This window comes from Lampris incognitus, chromosome 2 (assembly GCF_029633865.1).
Source record: "Lampris incognitus isolate fLamInc1 chromosome 2, fLamInc1.hap2, whole genome shotgun sequence".
Classification (NCBI taxonomy): domain Eukaryota; kingdom Metazoa; phylum Chordata; class Actinopteri; order Lampriformes; family Lampridae; genus Lampris; species Lampris incognitus.
The window spans coordinates 14,510,813-14,522,040 of record NC_079212.1 but is presented as its reverse complement, the minus strand read 5'-3'; the positions used below and the strand labels follow the sequence as shown (position 1 = coordinate 14,522,040).

The 11,228-nt window shown below is 43.3% G+C and overlaps 1 protein-coding gene and 1 long non-coding RNA gene across 3 annotated transcripts in view; one reads left to right on the top strand and one right to left on the bottom strand.

Annotated features, from left to right (window-relative positions):
• Nucleotides 1-287: 287 nt before the first annotated feature.
• Nucleotides 288-5,832, top strand: LOC130108218 (deoxyribonuclease-1-like). The gene is made up of 10 exons (XM_056275079.1): nucleotides 288-364; nucleotides 484-569; nucleotides 1,261-1,349; nucleotides 2,122-2,208; nucleotides 2,431-2,543; nucleotides 2,920-3,032; nucleotides 3,399-3,556; nucleotides 4,146-4,242; nucleotides 4,359-4,491; nucleotides 5,125-5,832. The coding sequence occupies exons 2-10, from the start codon at nucleotides 489-491 to the stop codon at nucleotides 5,247-5,249; spliced, it is 996 nt and encodes a 331-aa protein (XP_056131054.1). The 5' UTR covers nucleotides 288-364; nucleotides 484-488; the 3' UTR covers nucleotides 5,250-5,832.
• A 3,659-nt stretch (nucleotides 5,833-9,491) lies between these two features.
• LOC130108219 (uncharacterized) overlaps nucleotides 9,492-11,228 on the bottom strand; it is a 6,515-nt gene continuing 4,778 nt past the window's right edge. For both annotated transcript variants that reach the window (XR_008809861.1, XR_008809860.1), the window contains exons 2-4: nucleotides 10,783-10,987; nucleotides 10,462-10,520; nucleotides 9,492-9,553 (exon numbers count right to left, since the gene is read on the bottom strand). This is a non-coding gene — a long non-coding RNA (uncharacterized LOC130108219). The remainder of the gene's footprint in view (nucleotides 9,554-10,461; nucleotides 10,521-10,782; nucleotides 10,988-11,228) is intronic.

Here is an 11,228-nt window from a genome sequence, read left to right as displayed (position 1 = left end):
TCCAACTGGTCTGTCTGCATGATGTGTGTGTGTGTGATGTGTGTGTGTGTGTGTGTGTGTGTGTGTGTGTGTGTGTGTGTGTGTGTGTGTGTGTGTGTGTGTGTGTGTCTGCATGATGTGGCCTGGTGCTCTGTCTGTTGTACCTGTCTCTCTATCTCCGTACAGGAACTACATGGTGATCACAGTCCAGTGGAAACAATAACAAAACCAGAAAGATAAGCGCCGCCTATGATCAGGGTGGAGGTTGATTCTGGCGGTCTGTCTAGGATTACGTTCAAGTGTGTTTTCAAAGCCGGTTTCACTCAGCGTCACACACCCTGGTCGTGAAGTAAGGAGAAGGAGGCCAGTAGAGGAGCAGGACTTGGTATGTGCATATCGTGTCGAAAAGGGGGGGGGGGAAATCCTTTAATTGATTTTTGAAAATTCAAGGAATTTTAAGTGGCCATTACATCTGTTTTATTTTCTTTTCCTTTTTTTCCCCAGACATCATGAAGATTGCTTCTTTCAATGTACGGAGGTTTGGTGTGACCAAAGTGTCTGATCCAGATGTGCTGTCAACGCTGGTCAAGGTAAACCACACATCGTGTACGTCTGTTGGATTTTTTTTTTTTTTTTTTACTAGAACGATGTGCATCGAGCTCAGCGACACAAGCAGAGTTTGGGTGCACATGTCCCGTGTGCGGCCTCTGTGAGCGTGCATCTGTGAGGGGATTTTGAAGGGGTATTCGAGGAAGTCACAAGTCCACAAAAACTGATTTTGAAAAACTAAAAAAAAAGGCATTAAAGTGTCCCAATGTGGAGCTTGGACACGTCTTACACCGTGTCTGATCAGACATGGTCGACGTCTCAGATGGGTTACAGGTGTTCACATTACAGGTGTGTGTGTGTGTGTGTGTGTGTGTGTGTGTGTGTGTGTGTGTGTGTGTGCAGGACGGAAACACCAGAGGACACTTTTAACCTAATCTGTGGCATTAGAATAATGTGTGATATCAACTGGAGGCATTAAACTGTTTACCTTTACGACCCGTGTTACCCATCGATGATGAGCTTTAAAAAGCCCAGCGGCAAAGTAGATGTATTTACTATGTTAACACACTTCATGACTATTGTGTAGTACTTGCATGTTTTTGTTGAAAAAAAAATCCGTCACTGGATTAGCTGAACAAGATCTACATAGTGTACCCTCCTTGTATTGTCTTCAAGTTCTGGGTCAAGTACTGCGTACCTTACTTCATCTCTTGTGGTGTGTGTGATTTCTAGATTGTGTCTCGATACGACATCGTATTGATCTTGGAGGTTGTGGACGTGAGCGGCTCCTCAGTCAACTTGCTGATGACGGAGCTGAACAGGTTTGTTTCTTTGACGCTGTCAATTTGATGAAACCACTTCTCAAAACTTACTTTTACAGGGAGGCTTTTTTATAGTACACACACTGTTGCCCAATTTTCATTTATTTTTTAATTCTCCATGTTTTTATATTTCTCTTTCATCACCTTATTTTAATTGTTTGATCATAATCCTCATTTTATCGTCTCTGATTCTCTTCACTTTAATTTTGCTCTTGTGACTTTATCTCGGCCATGCTTCACCTTGTTCTGTGGAGCGGATCTGTCATCATGTCCTATATTTGTATTGTATTTGTATTTTGTTGTTTTAGATTGACCATGCATATTTTATCCTGTTGTGTAAGGCACCGTGTAATGTTGTTTAGAAAGGTGCGATATAGATAAAGTTTATTATTATTATTATTTTTAATGACAATAAATTGAATTGAATTATTATTATGATGATGATGATGATTATTATTGTTGTTGTTGTTATTCAGTATCCCTGCAACCCTGAGAGCAGGATAAGCAGTTTGGATAATGGATGGATTGATGGATAATTTTTATTATTATTTGTTATAGTCCCCTCCTCACACACCATTGGCATAAACATTACCATTCACCTAATTGTTATGTGTGATGTGTTTATTTCTGTTATTGTGTAACTGTATTGTTCGTGATAATATGTGGAGTGTCTGTTCCACCGGCTTTGGTGGTGTGGCTAATAAAACAATCTAATCTAATCTAAGCATATGTTACTCCTGTAATCTGGGATAATCTGCTGTGCACTTCACAGAGTCAACACGACGCACCACTACTCCCTGAAGATCAGCATCCGTTTGGGGAGGAACAGATACAAGGAACAATTCTTATTTCTCTACAGGTAGAGTCAAACTTGTTTTACAAGACTGTTGTATTTTTCTGTAGATTTGCCAATTCAACTATAACTTCCAAGGCGCAATTATCACATTAGTGAATACCACGCTCAAAAAAAAAAAAAGTATTGTCTTTTTCAACAATCTTATCTGATATGATTGACATTACTTGGTGTGGAAGAATGTCGGCATCACAATTATACTAAATTGCATGCATGTCATCTTTGAAGAGATGATCTGGTTGATCTGATTGACTGCTATCAATATGAGGACGACCAGGTGGACGACTTGGACGCCTTCGCCAGAGAGCCTTATATTCTGCACTTCAAACTGCATGACACAGGTTGGCCCCCTCCGCTTTCACAGGGAGGAAACACAAAGTCACCCAAAAACATTTCAGGACCAGCAGGTTGTAAGAAAAGCCGTTATGGTACATCTCGACTGGTCATTTTAGTCTTTGTTCATGTGTGACAGTGGCTACATAGTCCTTGGTGTATCCAGGGTGTGTCTGCATCTATAGAAACAGGAGACACCTAACATTGTGTGTTTTGTCACGGTGTGTAAGTTAAATATGGATTGGTATGCTGTGACATCAGACAAAGCTTCTTGTCCAGGCAGGTTTAGCCTACTGTGTACACCTGAAAGAAACACAAATTCCTAGAGACAGCCAAACTGAGCTAGCATGATCTAGTTTTGCCTCAGACCGTGTGTTGTTGCAGTGCTGAAGGACATCGTTCTGATTCCGGTCCACACCAGACCGTCAGACTCAGAGAGAGAGTTGGACGAGCTCTATGAGGTCTTCCTTGCTGTCAAGAACAGATGGAAAACTGAAGTGAGTTGCACAATTCTTCTCCCGTATTAAAGTATCACTATGAAGGGTAGGCGTCACATTGCACTACCACAAAATGAGATCTTGATTTGAACTAACAGTATGAAAAGAGATTACAAAATGCTTAATTTTCATGTTAAATCCATATGTCTAACAATTTATGCAATAGAAACTGGGATGGCAACTATTCTATATCCAATATTGTCTTGGAAACATTGCCACTGGTGCTGACACATTATATATTTTCCTACATTTGCACACTTGATTGTTCCTACATTGCTATTACTTGTGTTGCCGTTAAGCAGCGACGCATATCTGGAACATTTCTGAGTATCCAGAACTGAAATGGAAATCTTCTGTCTCCCCTAGAATGTAATGATTCTGGGGGACTTCAATGCAGATGGAGATTATGTCTCAAACAAGCAGATGAGGAAGATCCGCATCCGAAGTGACCAGAACTTCCACTGGCTGATTGGTGATGATGTGGACACAACCGCCAACACAGAGAATGATCACACCTACGACAGGCACGTGAACACCTGCCTTTTACATGCCTAACATCTTCATTCAAGCTACTCCAGAGAGGAATCAGAATCAGGATTTCAAGGGAAGGATTTTAAGTTGGCGGCATAGTGGTGCAGTGGTTAGCACGGTCGCCTCACAGCAAGAAGGTCCTGGGTTCGAGCCCCAGACTAGTCCAACCTTGGGGGTCATCGCGGGTCATCTTCTGTGTGGAGTTTGCATGTTCTCGTGTCTGTGTGGGTTTCCTCTGGGTGCTCCGGTTTCCTTCCACAGTCCAAAGACACGTTGGTCAGGTGAATCGGCCGCACTAAATTGTCCCTAGGTGTGAATGTGTCAGCCCTGTGATGGCCTGGCGGCCTGTCCAGGGTGTCTCCCCGCCTGCCACCCAATGACTGCTGGGATAGGCTCCAGCATCTCGCAACCCTGAGTAAGGCTAAGCGGTTTGAATAATGGATGGATGGATGGATTTGAAGTTGATTGTTAGAGTGCAGAAACCCCTCAGGCTTGTTATTATTAACTTTTTGAACGTGTCATAACACATCACACTGTCATTACATTTTATCAATGTGCTCAAAATATTCATTGCTGTCACAGGATTGTTGTGTATGGACAAGCCATGTTTGAAGCCATTGTGCCAAACTCAGCCAAGCCTTTCAATTACCACACACAATTTGGGTTGACAGAGGAAATGGTGAGTTTCTCAACCCACTCTTTAACATACCGGGCCAGCAAATTACTGCACACGAATGGCTTTTACAAGCTAAGATATCCATTTAGTACATGCATGCCGTTCCGATTTCCCTCTAGGCACTAAAAGTGAGTGATCATTACCCCGTCGAAGTAGAACTGAAGAGTGCTTCTCCCAAATGGGGCGTTCAGAGAAGTCACAGCATTGGATATGCTCAGTCCCCAGCTGCACTGAAGAGTGGACCTGTCATGGGTAACGCACATAAAATATGTTAAGCAGCACATTCTCCTTTTAACAATCACCATCAATGGGCATGTAAAAGATCGACACCCAAGAGTTGGCCCACCTTCAGCTGTTAGCTTCACAAAGACAGTCTCTGGCAAAAGTAATTTACAACTCTTAGCTACCTCCCTGTGTCGGGCATGGGGGCGGGGGGCGGGGGGGGAGGGGGTCAGTCTTGATAGTCGTATCTTGCATATCGGTTTTACAGCTGAGCTTGAGCAGTCATAGCCTTTAGCTTTCAAAAATACAAAATGAATTGCTTATTTCTTCCAATACGAAATTCTACTTTCGAACTTTGTTAAAATCCGTTATCTTAAATCAGTAATGAATTTGCAGTTGAGCGGCTTTTTTTTTTCTTTTCTTTTTTTTTTAGTAAGCTGCCTTTGCAAGGCAAGTATTAAACTTGTTTAGGAGCATTACAGCTGGTTGTGCATGGGCACGTTAGTGTCCTTACACCTTTTGAGATGTATTAGTGATTGTTGATAACGCTTTCTTATGTGTGTGTGTGTGTGTGTGTGTGTGTGTGTGTGTGTGTGTGTGTGTGTGTGTGTGTGTGTGTGTGTGTGTGTGTGTGTGTGTGTGTGTGTGTGTGTGTGAAATCAGTGAGTCACCAAGAGAGCTTGCAGACCGATGTGTTGAACCTGAAGAAGGAAAACCTCCTCCTGGAAAGAGAAAAGCTTCATCTGCAGATCTCCATACTCAAAGAAAAACTTGCTGTTCATAAATAGCTTTAATGATGTCCTGGTGTTACACTGCAGTTTTTGTTTTACTTGATGAGTCTCTTGTCTTCCGCCCTTCCTGTTTTGGTTTATTCTGGTATATTTTTATATAATTTTAGGGTCTTTATTCAGGGTTATATTGATCAACAGAAGAACGTACATGTAAAAAAGAAAGCTCTGTGTAAAGCTGTTATCGACACAACAGGCGTGTGTAAAGTCCTAGAAAGAATGCTGCTGGATAGAGTGCATGAGTTTTATCAACTCCACAGATAACCAGTTTGGTTTTAAAGCTAAACATTTCGCTGACTTATGTATATATGCCTTAAAGGAAATTGGAGGCCCAAACTCATCGGTTCTTATGTGTTTTATTGATGCTTGCAAAGCTTCTGACCGTGTTAATCACACAAGGTTGTTTGTTAAATTGAGTCAAAGAGGGGTGCCTAAATACAACCCGTGACTTGTTAGCATGCCCACCAGGCTATGCAAGTGAATTGGGGTAATAGTGTTTCAGCCCCATTTGGGGTTAGCAATGGTGTCAGACAAGGGGTCATTCTGTCTCCAGTTCTATACAATCTATATATTGATGATTTGCCCAAGCAGCTGAAAGCCTGTAACACTGGGTGCATGATGGGTAATACCTTGGTGAACCATATTATGTATGCAGATGACCTTGTCATTCTTAGTCCCTGTAGCGCTGGTCTCCAGCAGCTCCTTAATGTATGTTCTGTGTACGGTGTGGAGCATGATATCACATACAATGCTAGTAAGAGTGTTGTCATGATCTGCAGAACCAAAGAGGTCAATCATCTAAAATGTCCTGATTTTAAATTGTCTGATAATAATCTTGGGATATGTAATAAGGTGAAAGGGTGTCTCCCCACCTGCCGCCCAATGACTGCTGGGATAGGGTCCAGCATCCCCGCCACCCTGAGTAAGGATACGCGGTTTGGATAATGGATGAATGACTGAATCATATCACTGAACAAATGATAGATGATGATGATATTTATAGGCAATGCCATATGATGTACGCACAACCAAACACTCTCATGCAAGTTTGGTATGTGTTCAGTTAGTGTGAAGATGTCCGTACAACACTCTATACTGCCCCCCGTGGTCAAACTATAAAAAAGCAAGCTAACAGAGTCTGGGTAGCTTATAACGATGCTATGAGAATACTACTGAAAAGACCTAGTTGGTGTAGTGCAAGTGAAATGTTTGTGGCTGCAGGAGTCAGTACCTCTCAGGCTCTTCTAAGAAATCTCATGTATAAATTTATTTGCCGGCTCAATGACTCTGATAATGTAATCCACACGCTACCAATCCCGGCAGTGGGACCACTGGTATAGCTGCCTCCTTATAAGACACTGATTTGTTCCTTTTATGTTGTTTTATTGTGTTTACTCTATGTTTTGTCTTAGGTTTATGTTTTATTTATGGCTCTTATCTTTTATGGCTTCATTTTTTTAATTTCTTTTACCATGTCTTTGTCTATTATGGACCCCGAGTCTGCAATAAAGTTTTGAGTTGAGTTGCACAGCAGCATCCCTGGTTTTATAGTTTCTGCAACTTTTGAGACATTGGTGACATCTAATGGTGAAATCCACTTCTCTAGAAGGCCAGTACCCTTTGCATTACATGATTTTTCATTTATTGACCCCAAAACACAATGTGGGCAGAGAGAGAGAGAGAGAAACCCCCGACCCAGACGCAAGCAAATCAATAAGCAGTTAGTTTAACAATGTGGGGAATGCTACATTTGAGGGAATTCCCATGATTTTTATTTCCACGTGACCTTTGATATGAGGAAAGGTTGTCCAAATTATTAATTTTAAAAGTGTGTGCATCACCTCTGGCAGATTATGAGAGTTCTGTGTCTGGACTGTGCACCATTCTGTTCAGCATCCATTGTACATGTACGTCATATTTTAAAATCTCCATTCAGACACTGGGATTTACAAAACTAAGTGTAGTTTGCAGCTAAAAACACAAGGGAAAAATACTGCACTTATCTTAAATGGTCTCCCCTTGGAAGATCTGAGAGAACATTATATGAAAAGGTAGGAATGAGTAGGATTTTCCTAAAAATCAGTGTATAGACCCATACAAAAATGACCCCTCTCAATCATCACTGATGACCCACTAGACAGACGTGTGTGGCGGTGTCTGTCCTCTGCAGAGACCCTGTCCTCTGCCTGTATCCTCTTATTCTGCTGTGTACGGGACGCTTCTGGCTATTAACTTTGGGCACGCAATAAAGATGGGCCCTGTTTCAGAAAGCGGATTCAGTTGAAAACTCGGTTGACTCGGAGTTGAAGGAAACTAGATTTTCGGTTTCACAAAGCCAACTCTTGAGTCAGTTACTATGGCGACATACTCCGTGAAACTAACCTGCTTGCTGGCAGGTTTTCTTCCAAATAAACACGAGTTTCTGCTCCTCTTCAGCTGAAGCCTGCAGACTGAAGGAGGTGTCAGACACGGCGTGTCCTTTTCTTGAGCAGCCAGTTGATGTTGCAGCACAAATAGCTGCTCTGCAGAAATTTGGGAGAGGGTGATCAGACCCCGCTTGGATGTTTTATCGTTCCCTTATGAGTATGTGTTTGAGCGTTACCGTTTTTCTGCACAGTCACTTATCTGTGCAATATTCTGGCCCCTTAAATCATTCCTATTACACATCATGGGCATGTTCTCAGTTTGGAACAAATTCTTTGTATTGCACTTCTTCTTTTTTTTTGGCCAATGGGAGTTGTCTATATAACATCGGCGATGCTGAGCATATTTCCAAGGCAACCATCTGTCGGGCTGTCAGAAATGTGACTCTTGCATTGAAACGTTTACTGTACACTTTTGTGGTGTCCCCAAGTCAAAGACCCGCAAGACCCATCAAAGAAGAAGTTCCACCAGATGGTAGGCATCAGGCTAAGCAATAATTAGGTTTATTTAGTAAGAAGCTGAGCAAGTAAGAAGTATTTTAGGGTTTCCAGGTGTTATTGGCTGCGTAGATGGCCATCATATTCCCATCACAGCTCCTTCAGTTAATGAAGGAGACGGTGTGACTAGGAAGTCTTTCCACATTAATGTGCAGGTAGGCCTAAGTAGTGGCCTTTAGCATTTCAAATGACTTCACACTACAGCTGCTGCAGCTGCTTACTGTTCTGCACTGTGAGGATCATATGTGATACAGCCCACATCATCAGCCAAGTGGCCAGGGTCTGTGCATCACTCGAGAATTTTTCGTGAGTGTACACTGAGTGCTAGATTTGCCCGTGGGGAGTTTATATATATATATATATATATATAGCTATGTCCTATTATAATCAATATTTTGTTTCCTCCCGATGCAACTGAAAATCTCACTTGTATCCTCATATTATCATAGGAGCGTTCGATGGTTAGCTGCTCAGCAACAGTTACCCCTGCCATTCCTACTTGCTGACCCCCTTCCCCTAATCCCGAGCTGCCCCGCAGCAATGTTATCGCTTGGCTCACTGCAGGAGCCTGGGTAGAGATGACCATCGGAATGCTCAAGGCCCGCTTCCGGGGCCTTTTTAGACCCAGGGTCCCCCCAGAAAAGGCATGTGACATTACTGCAGCATGTGATTCTCCACAACTAGAGGACAACAGTGTCCTACTCAACCAGCGAACGATCCTGATAAGGATCCTGACCACCCTGCTGACACATGAGATGGAAGAGCAGTCAGAGAGGCTGTTGATACCTGGCATTAATTAACATGCGTCTTGGGTGATCCGACCATAAGCGGACAGCTCTAAGTACAGGTGTGAATGCACCCAACGCGTCCTCAGCGTGTCGTGAGATCTGGATTGCTAAGGCCTCATTCGATGGCGGCCTGGGACGCAATTTGTTCGTCGCATTTGAAGTGTAAACGCACATGCATCCAAAGCCACAGAGGGGCCGACTGCCTGGTAAACTGATGCCCTCAGACTAGGCGGTCCTCCAATGCGGTCCTTCAGGCGCCCAGTCTGACATCATCAGTTAACTAGGCCATCACCAAAGCCTCCTCTGGGTTTAGGTTTTTTTTTAGTATTTTTTTTTTACTCGTCTGTAATTTCTGACACACATCAGATCCACAACTATGCAAAGAGTCCCCGCGCTACCAAAGTGGAATGGAAATAAAAGAAAAGTTTGTGACACGTGCCACGGGGAGAGCTTGCGAAGAAGGCGGATGCGTTTTTTAGGCGATTAACACGGGCTTTATTCAATAATGTCTGTCATTCGTTCACTCACATGGGCTGGAGTGCTGCTCTCCCACAGGCCACGCTCCCTCTCTTGGCGTGCAGCCGAGGCTTATTTCCTGCAAGTACAAACGTAGTACAGTAGTTAATTTTTTTTTCTTCAAACAGGTAAAATCATCCTCCTGTGGGCACCTCACCCCACTTCCCCCATTTTTCTCCCAATTGTACTTGGCCAATTGCCCCACTTCCGAGCTGTCCCGGTCGCTGCTCCACCCCCTCTGCCGATCCGGGGAGGGCTGCAGACTACCACATGCCTCCTCCGATACATGTGGAGTCGCCAGACGCTTCTTTTCACCTGACAGTGAGGAGTTTCGCCAGGGGGATGTAGCACATGGGAGGACCACGCTATTCCCCCAGCCCCCCCCCCCGAACAGGCGCCCCGACCGACCAGAGGAGGCGCTAGTGCAGCGACCAGGGCACATTCCCACATCCGGCTTCCCACTCGCGCACCTTTAACTGATTTTCCAGTAGTTGTATTTCTATTTTTGTCTTTTATATCTGCAGCCTTATGTGGTCCATTTCTAAATTAGATTTTTCAAATTTTTTTCTCTAAGTACACCTTGTACAGCTGTTTCACAGGGAGCTAAAGGAACACAAAAAGACATTAAATTCCACCGTGCCAGGACCACTTAGTTTCATTGTCAGTCATGGGCCAATGCTGAACACCATCTTACTGAGAGGTAAGCTGTGCTGTGGAGGTGGATGGACCATCTTCCTCGTTGTAATTTCCAGCATTGCTCGGTTAGAGGAAAAAGAAATGGCAAATTTTATTATTATTCAACACTTTCATTAACTGTTATGTTATTTTTTTAAGGTAAACCTCAATAGGTCTCCCTGTATCTTCCCTCTCTGTAACACCTGACAAGGTAGTATCTTCACCATCTTCCTGTAATGAAAATTAACCATTTTTGTGTTCCACTCTAACCCATTATGAAAAAAAAATCTGTAGAGTAGTAAGAGTACTTACAGCTGCATAGAGGTCTATTATGGCAGAAGGCTCCGCCAGACAGATTACACCGTCAGGAACTGGTAGAAGATGAAGAAGATCAGACAGTTACATGACAACTTCACCCATAAAAGTGCCCGATCTAATTTGAATTTTGCCTTTACAACAGCATGCAGGCCACTTACCGCTATCTCAGATATATAACTCTGAGTCACCTTAAAATAGATTATGATGTCTGAAGGACTAAGTGCCAAATTGTGTCTAAGATGGATGGGTGGGCGACACTGAGCCAACACTGGCAAAAGGATGAATGAACATAAATCATTGATTTGAATAACTAACCTCTGATGTAGGCCCTTGTGTCCTGGGGGTGGGGGGGGGGGGGGGCGGTCAGATGAGCTCCTCCAGAGATGCCTTCAGTAATAGGTCGCCCACTCTTTTGACTGAGGGCCATCTCTTCAGCCTCTGTGAGTGGTGGTGGTGGACCCCCCACGTTTTTTAGGCCTTCTTTCTATTGGCTATAATGGAGGCCAAATTTGAACATATCCTGTAAGCACAAATTTGGAGACTTGTATGTATAAAGGTGTTTAGGTGTTGCTTTCAAATAGACAATATTAAATACTGGCAGTGTTAGGATGGCTGGAAAAAAAATATTTGGCTTAGAAAATTCCAATAACTACTTAAAGATCATCATCATCAGCGGTCACTCGGGGTCGAGTATGACTGCTGCCATGTTGGAGTTCTCCCTGGGGAATGAGCGGGTCACCTCTATACAAGTCGCTGGGGGG

What these genes read in the sequence shown, in the direction of transcription:
- LOC130108218 (XM_056275079.1), top strand. Translation starts at nt 489, where the DNA reads ATGAAGATTGCTTCTTTCAATGTACGGAGGTTTGGTGTGACCAAAGTG. An exon ending in CAATTCTTATTTCTCTACAG is followed by an intron (nt 2,209 to 2,430) that starts GTAGAGTCAAAC and finishes TCATCTTTGAAG; the next exon opens with AGATGATCTGGTTGATCTGA. An exon ending in AATGATCACACCTACGACAG is followed by an intron (nt 3,557 to 4,145) that starts GCACGTGAACAC and finishes TTGCTGTCACAG; the next exon opens with GATTGTTGTGTATGGACAAG.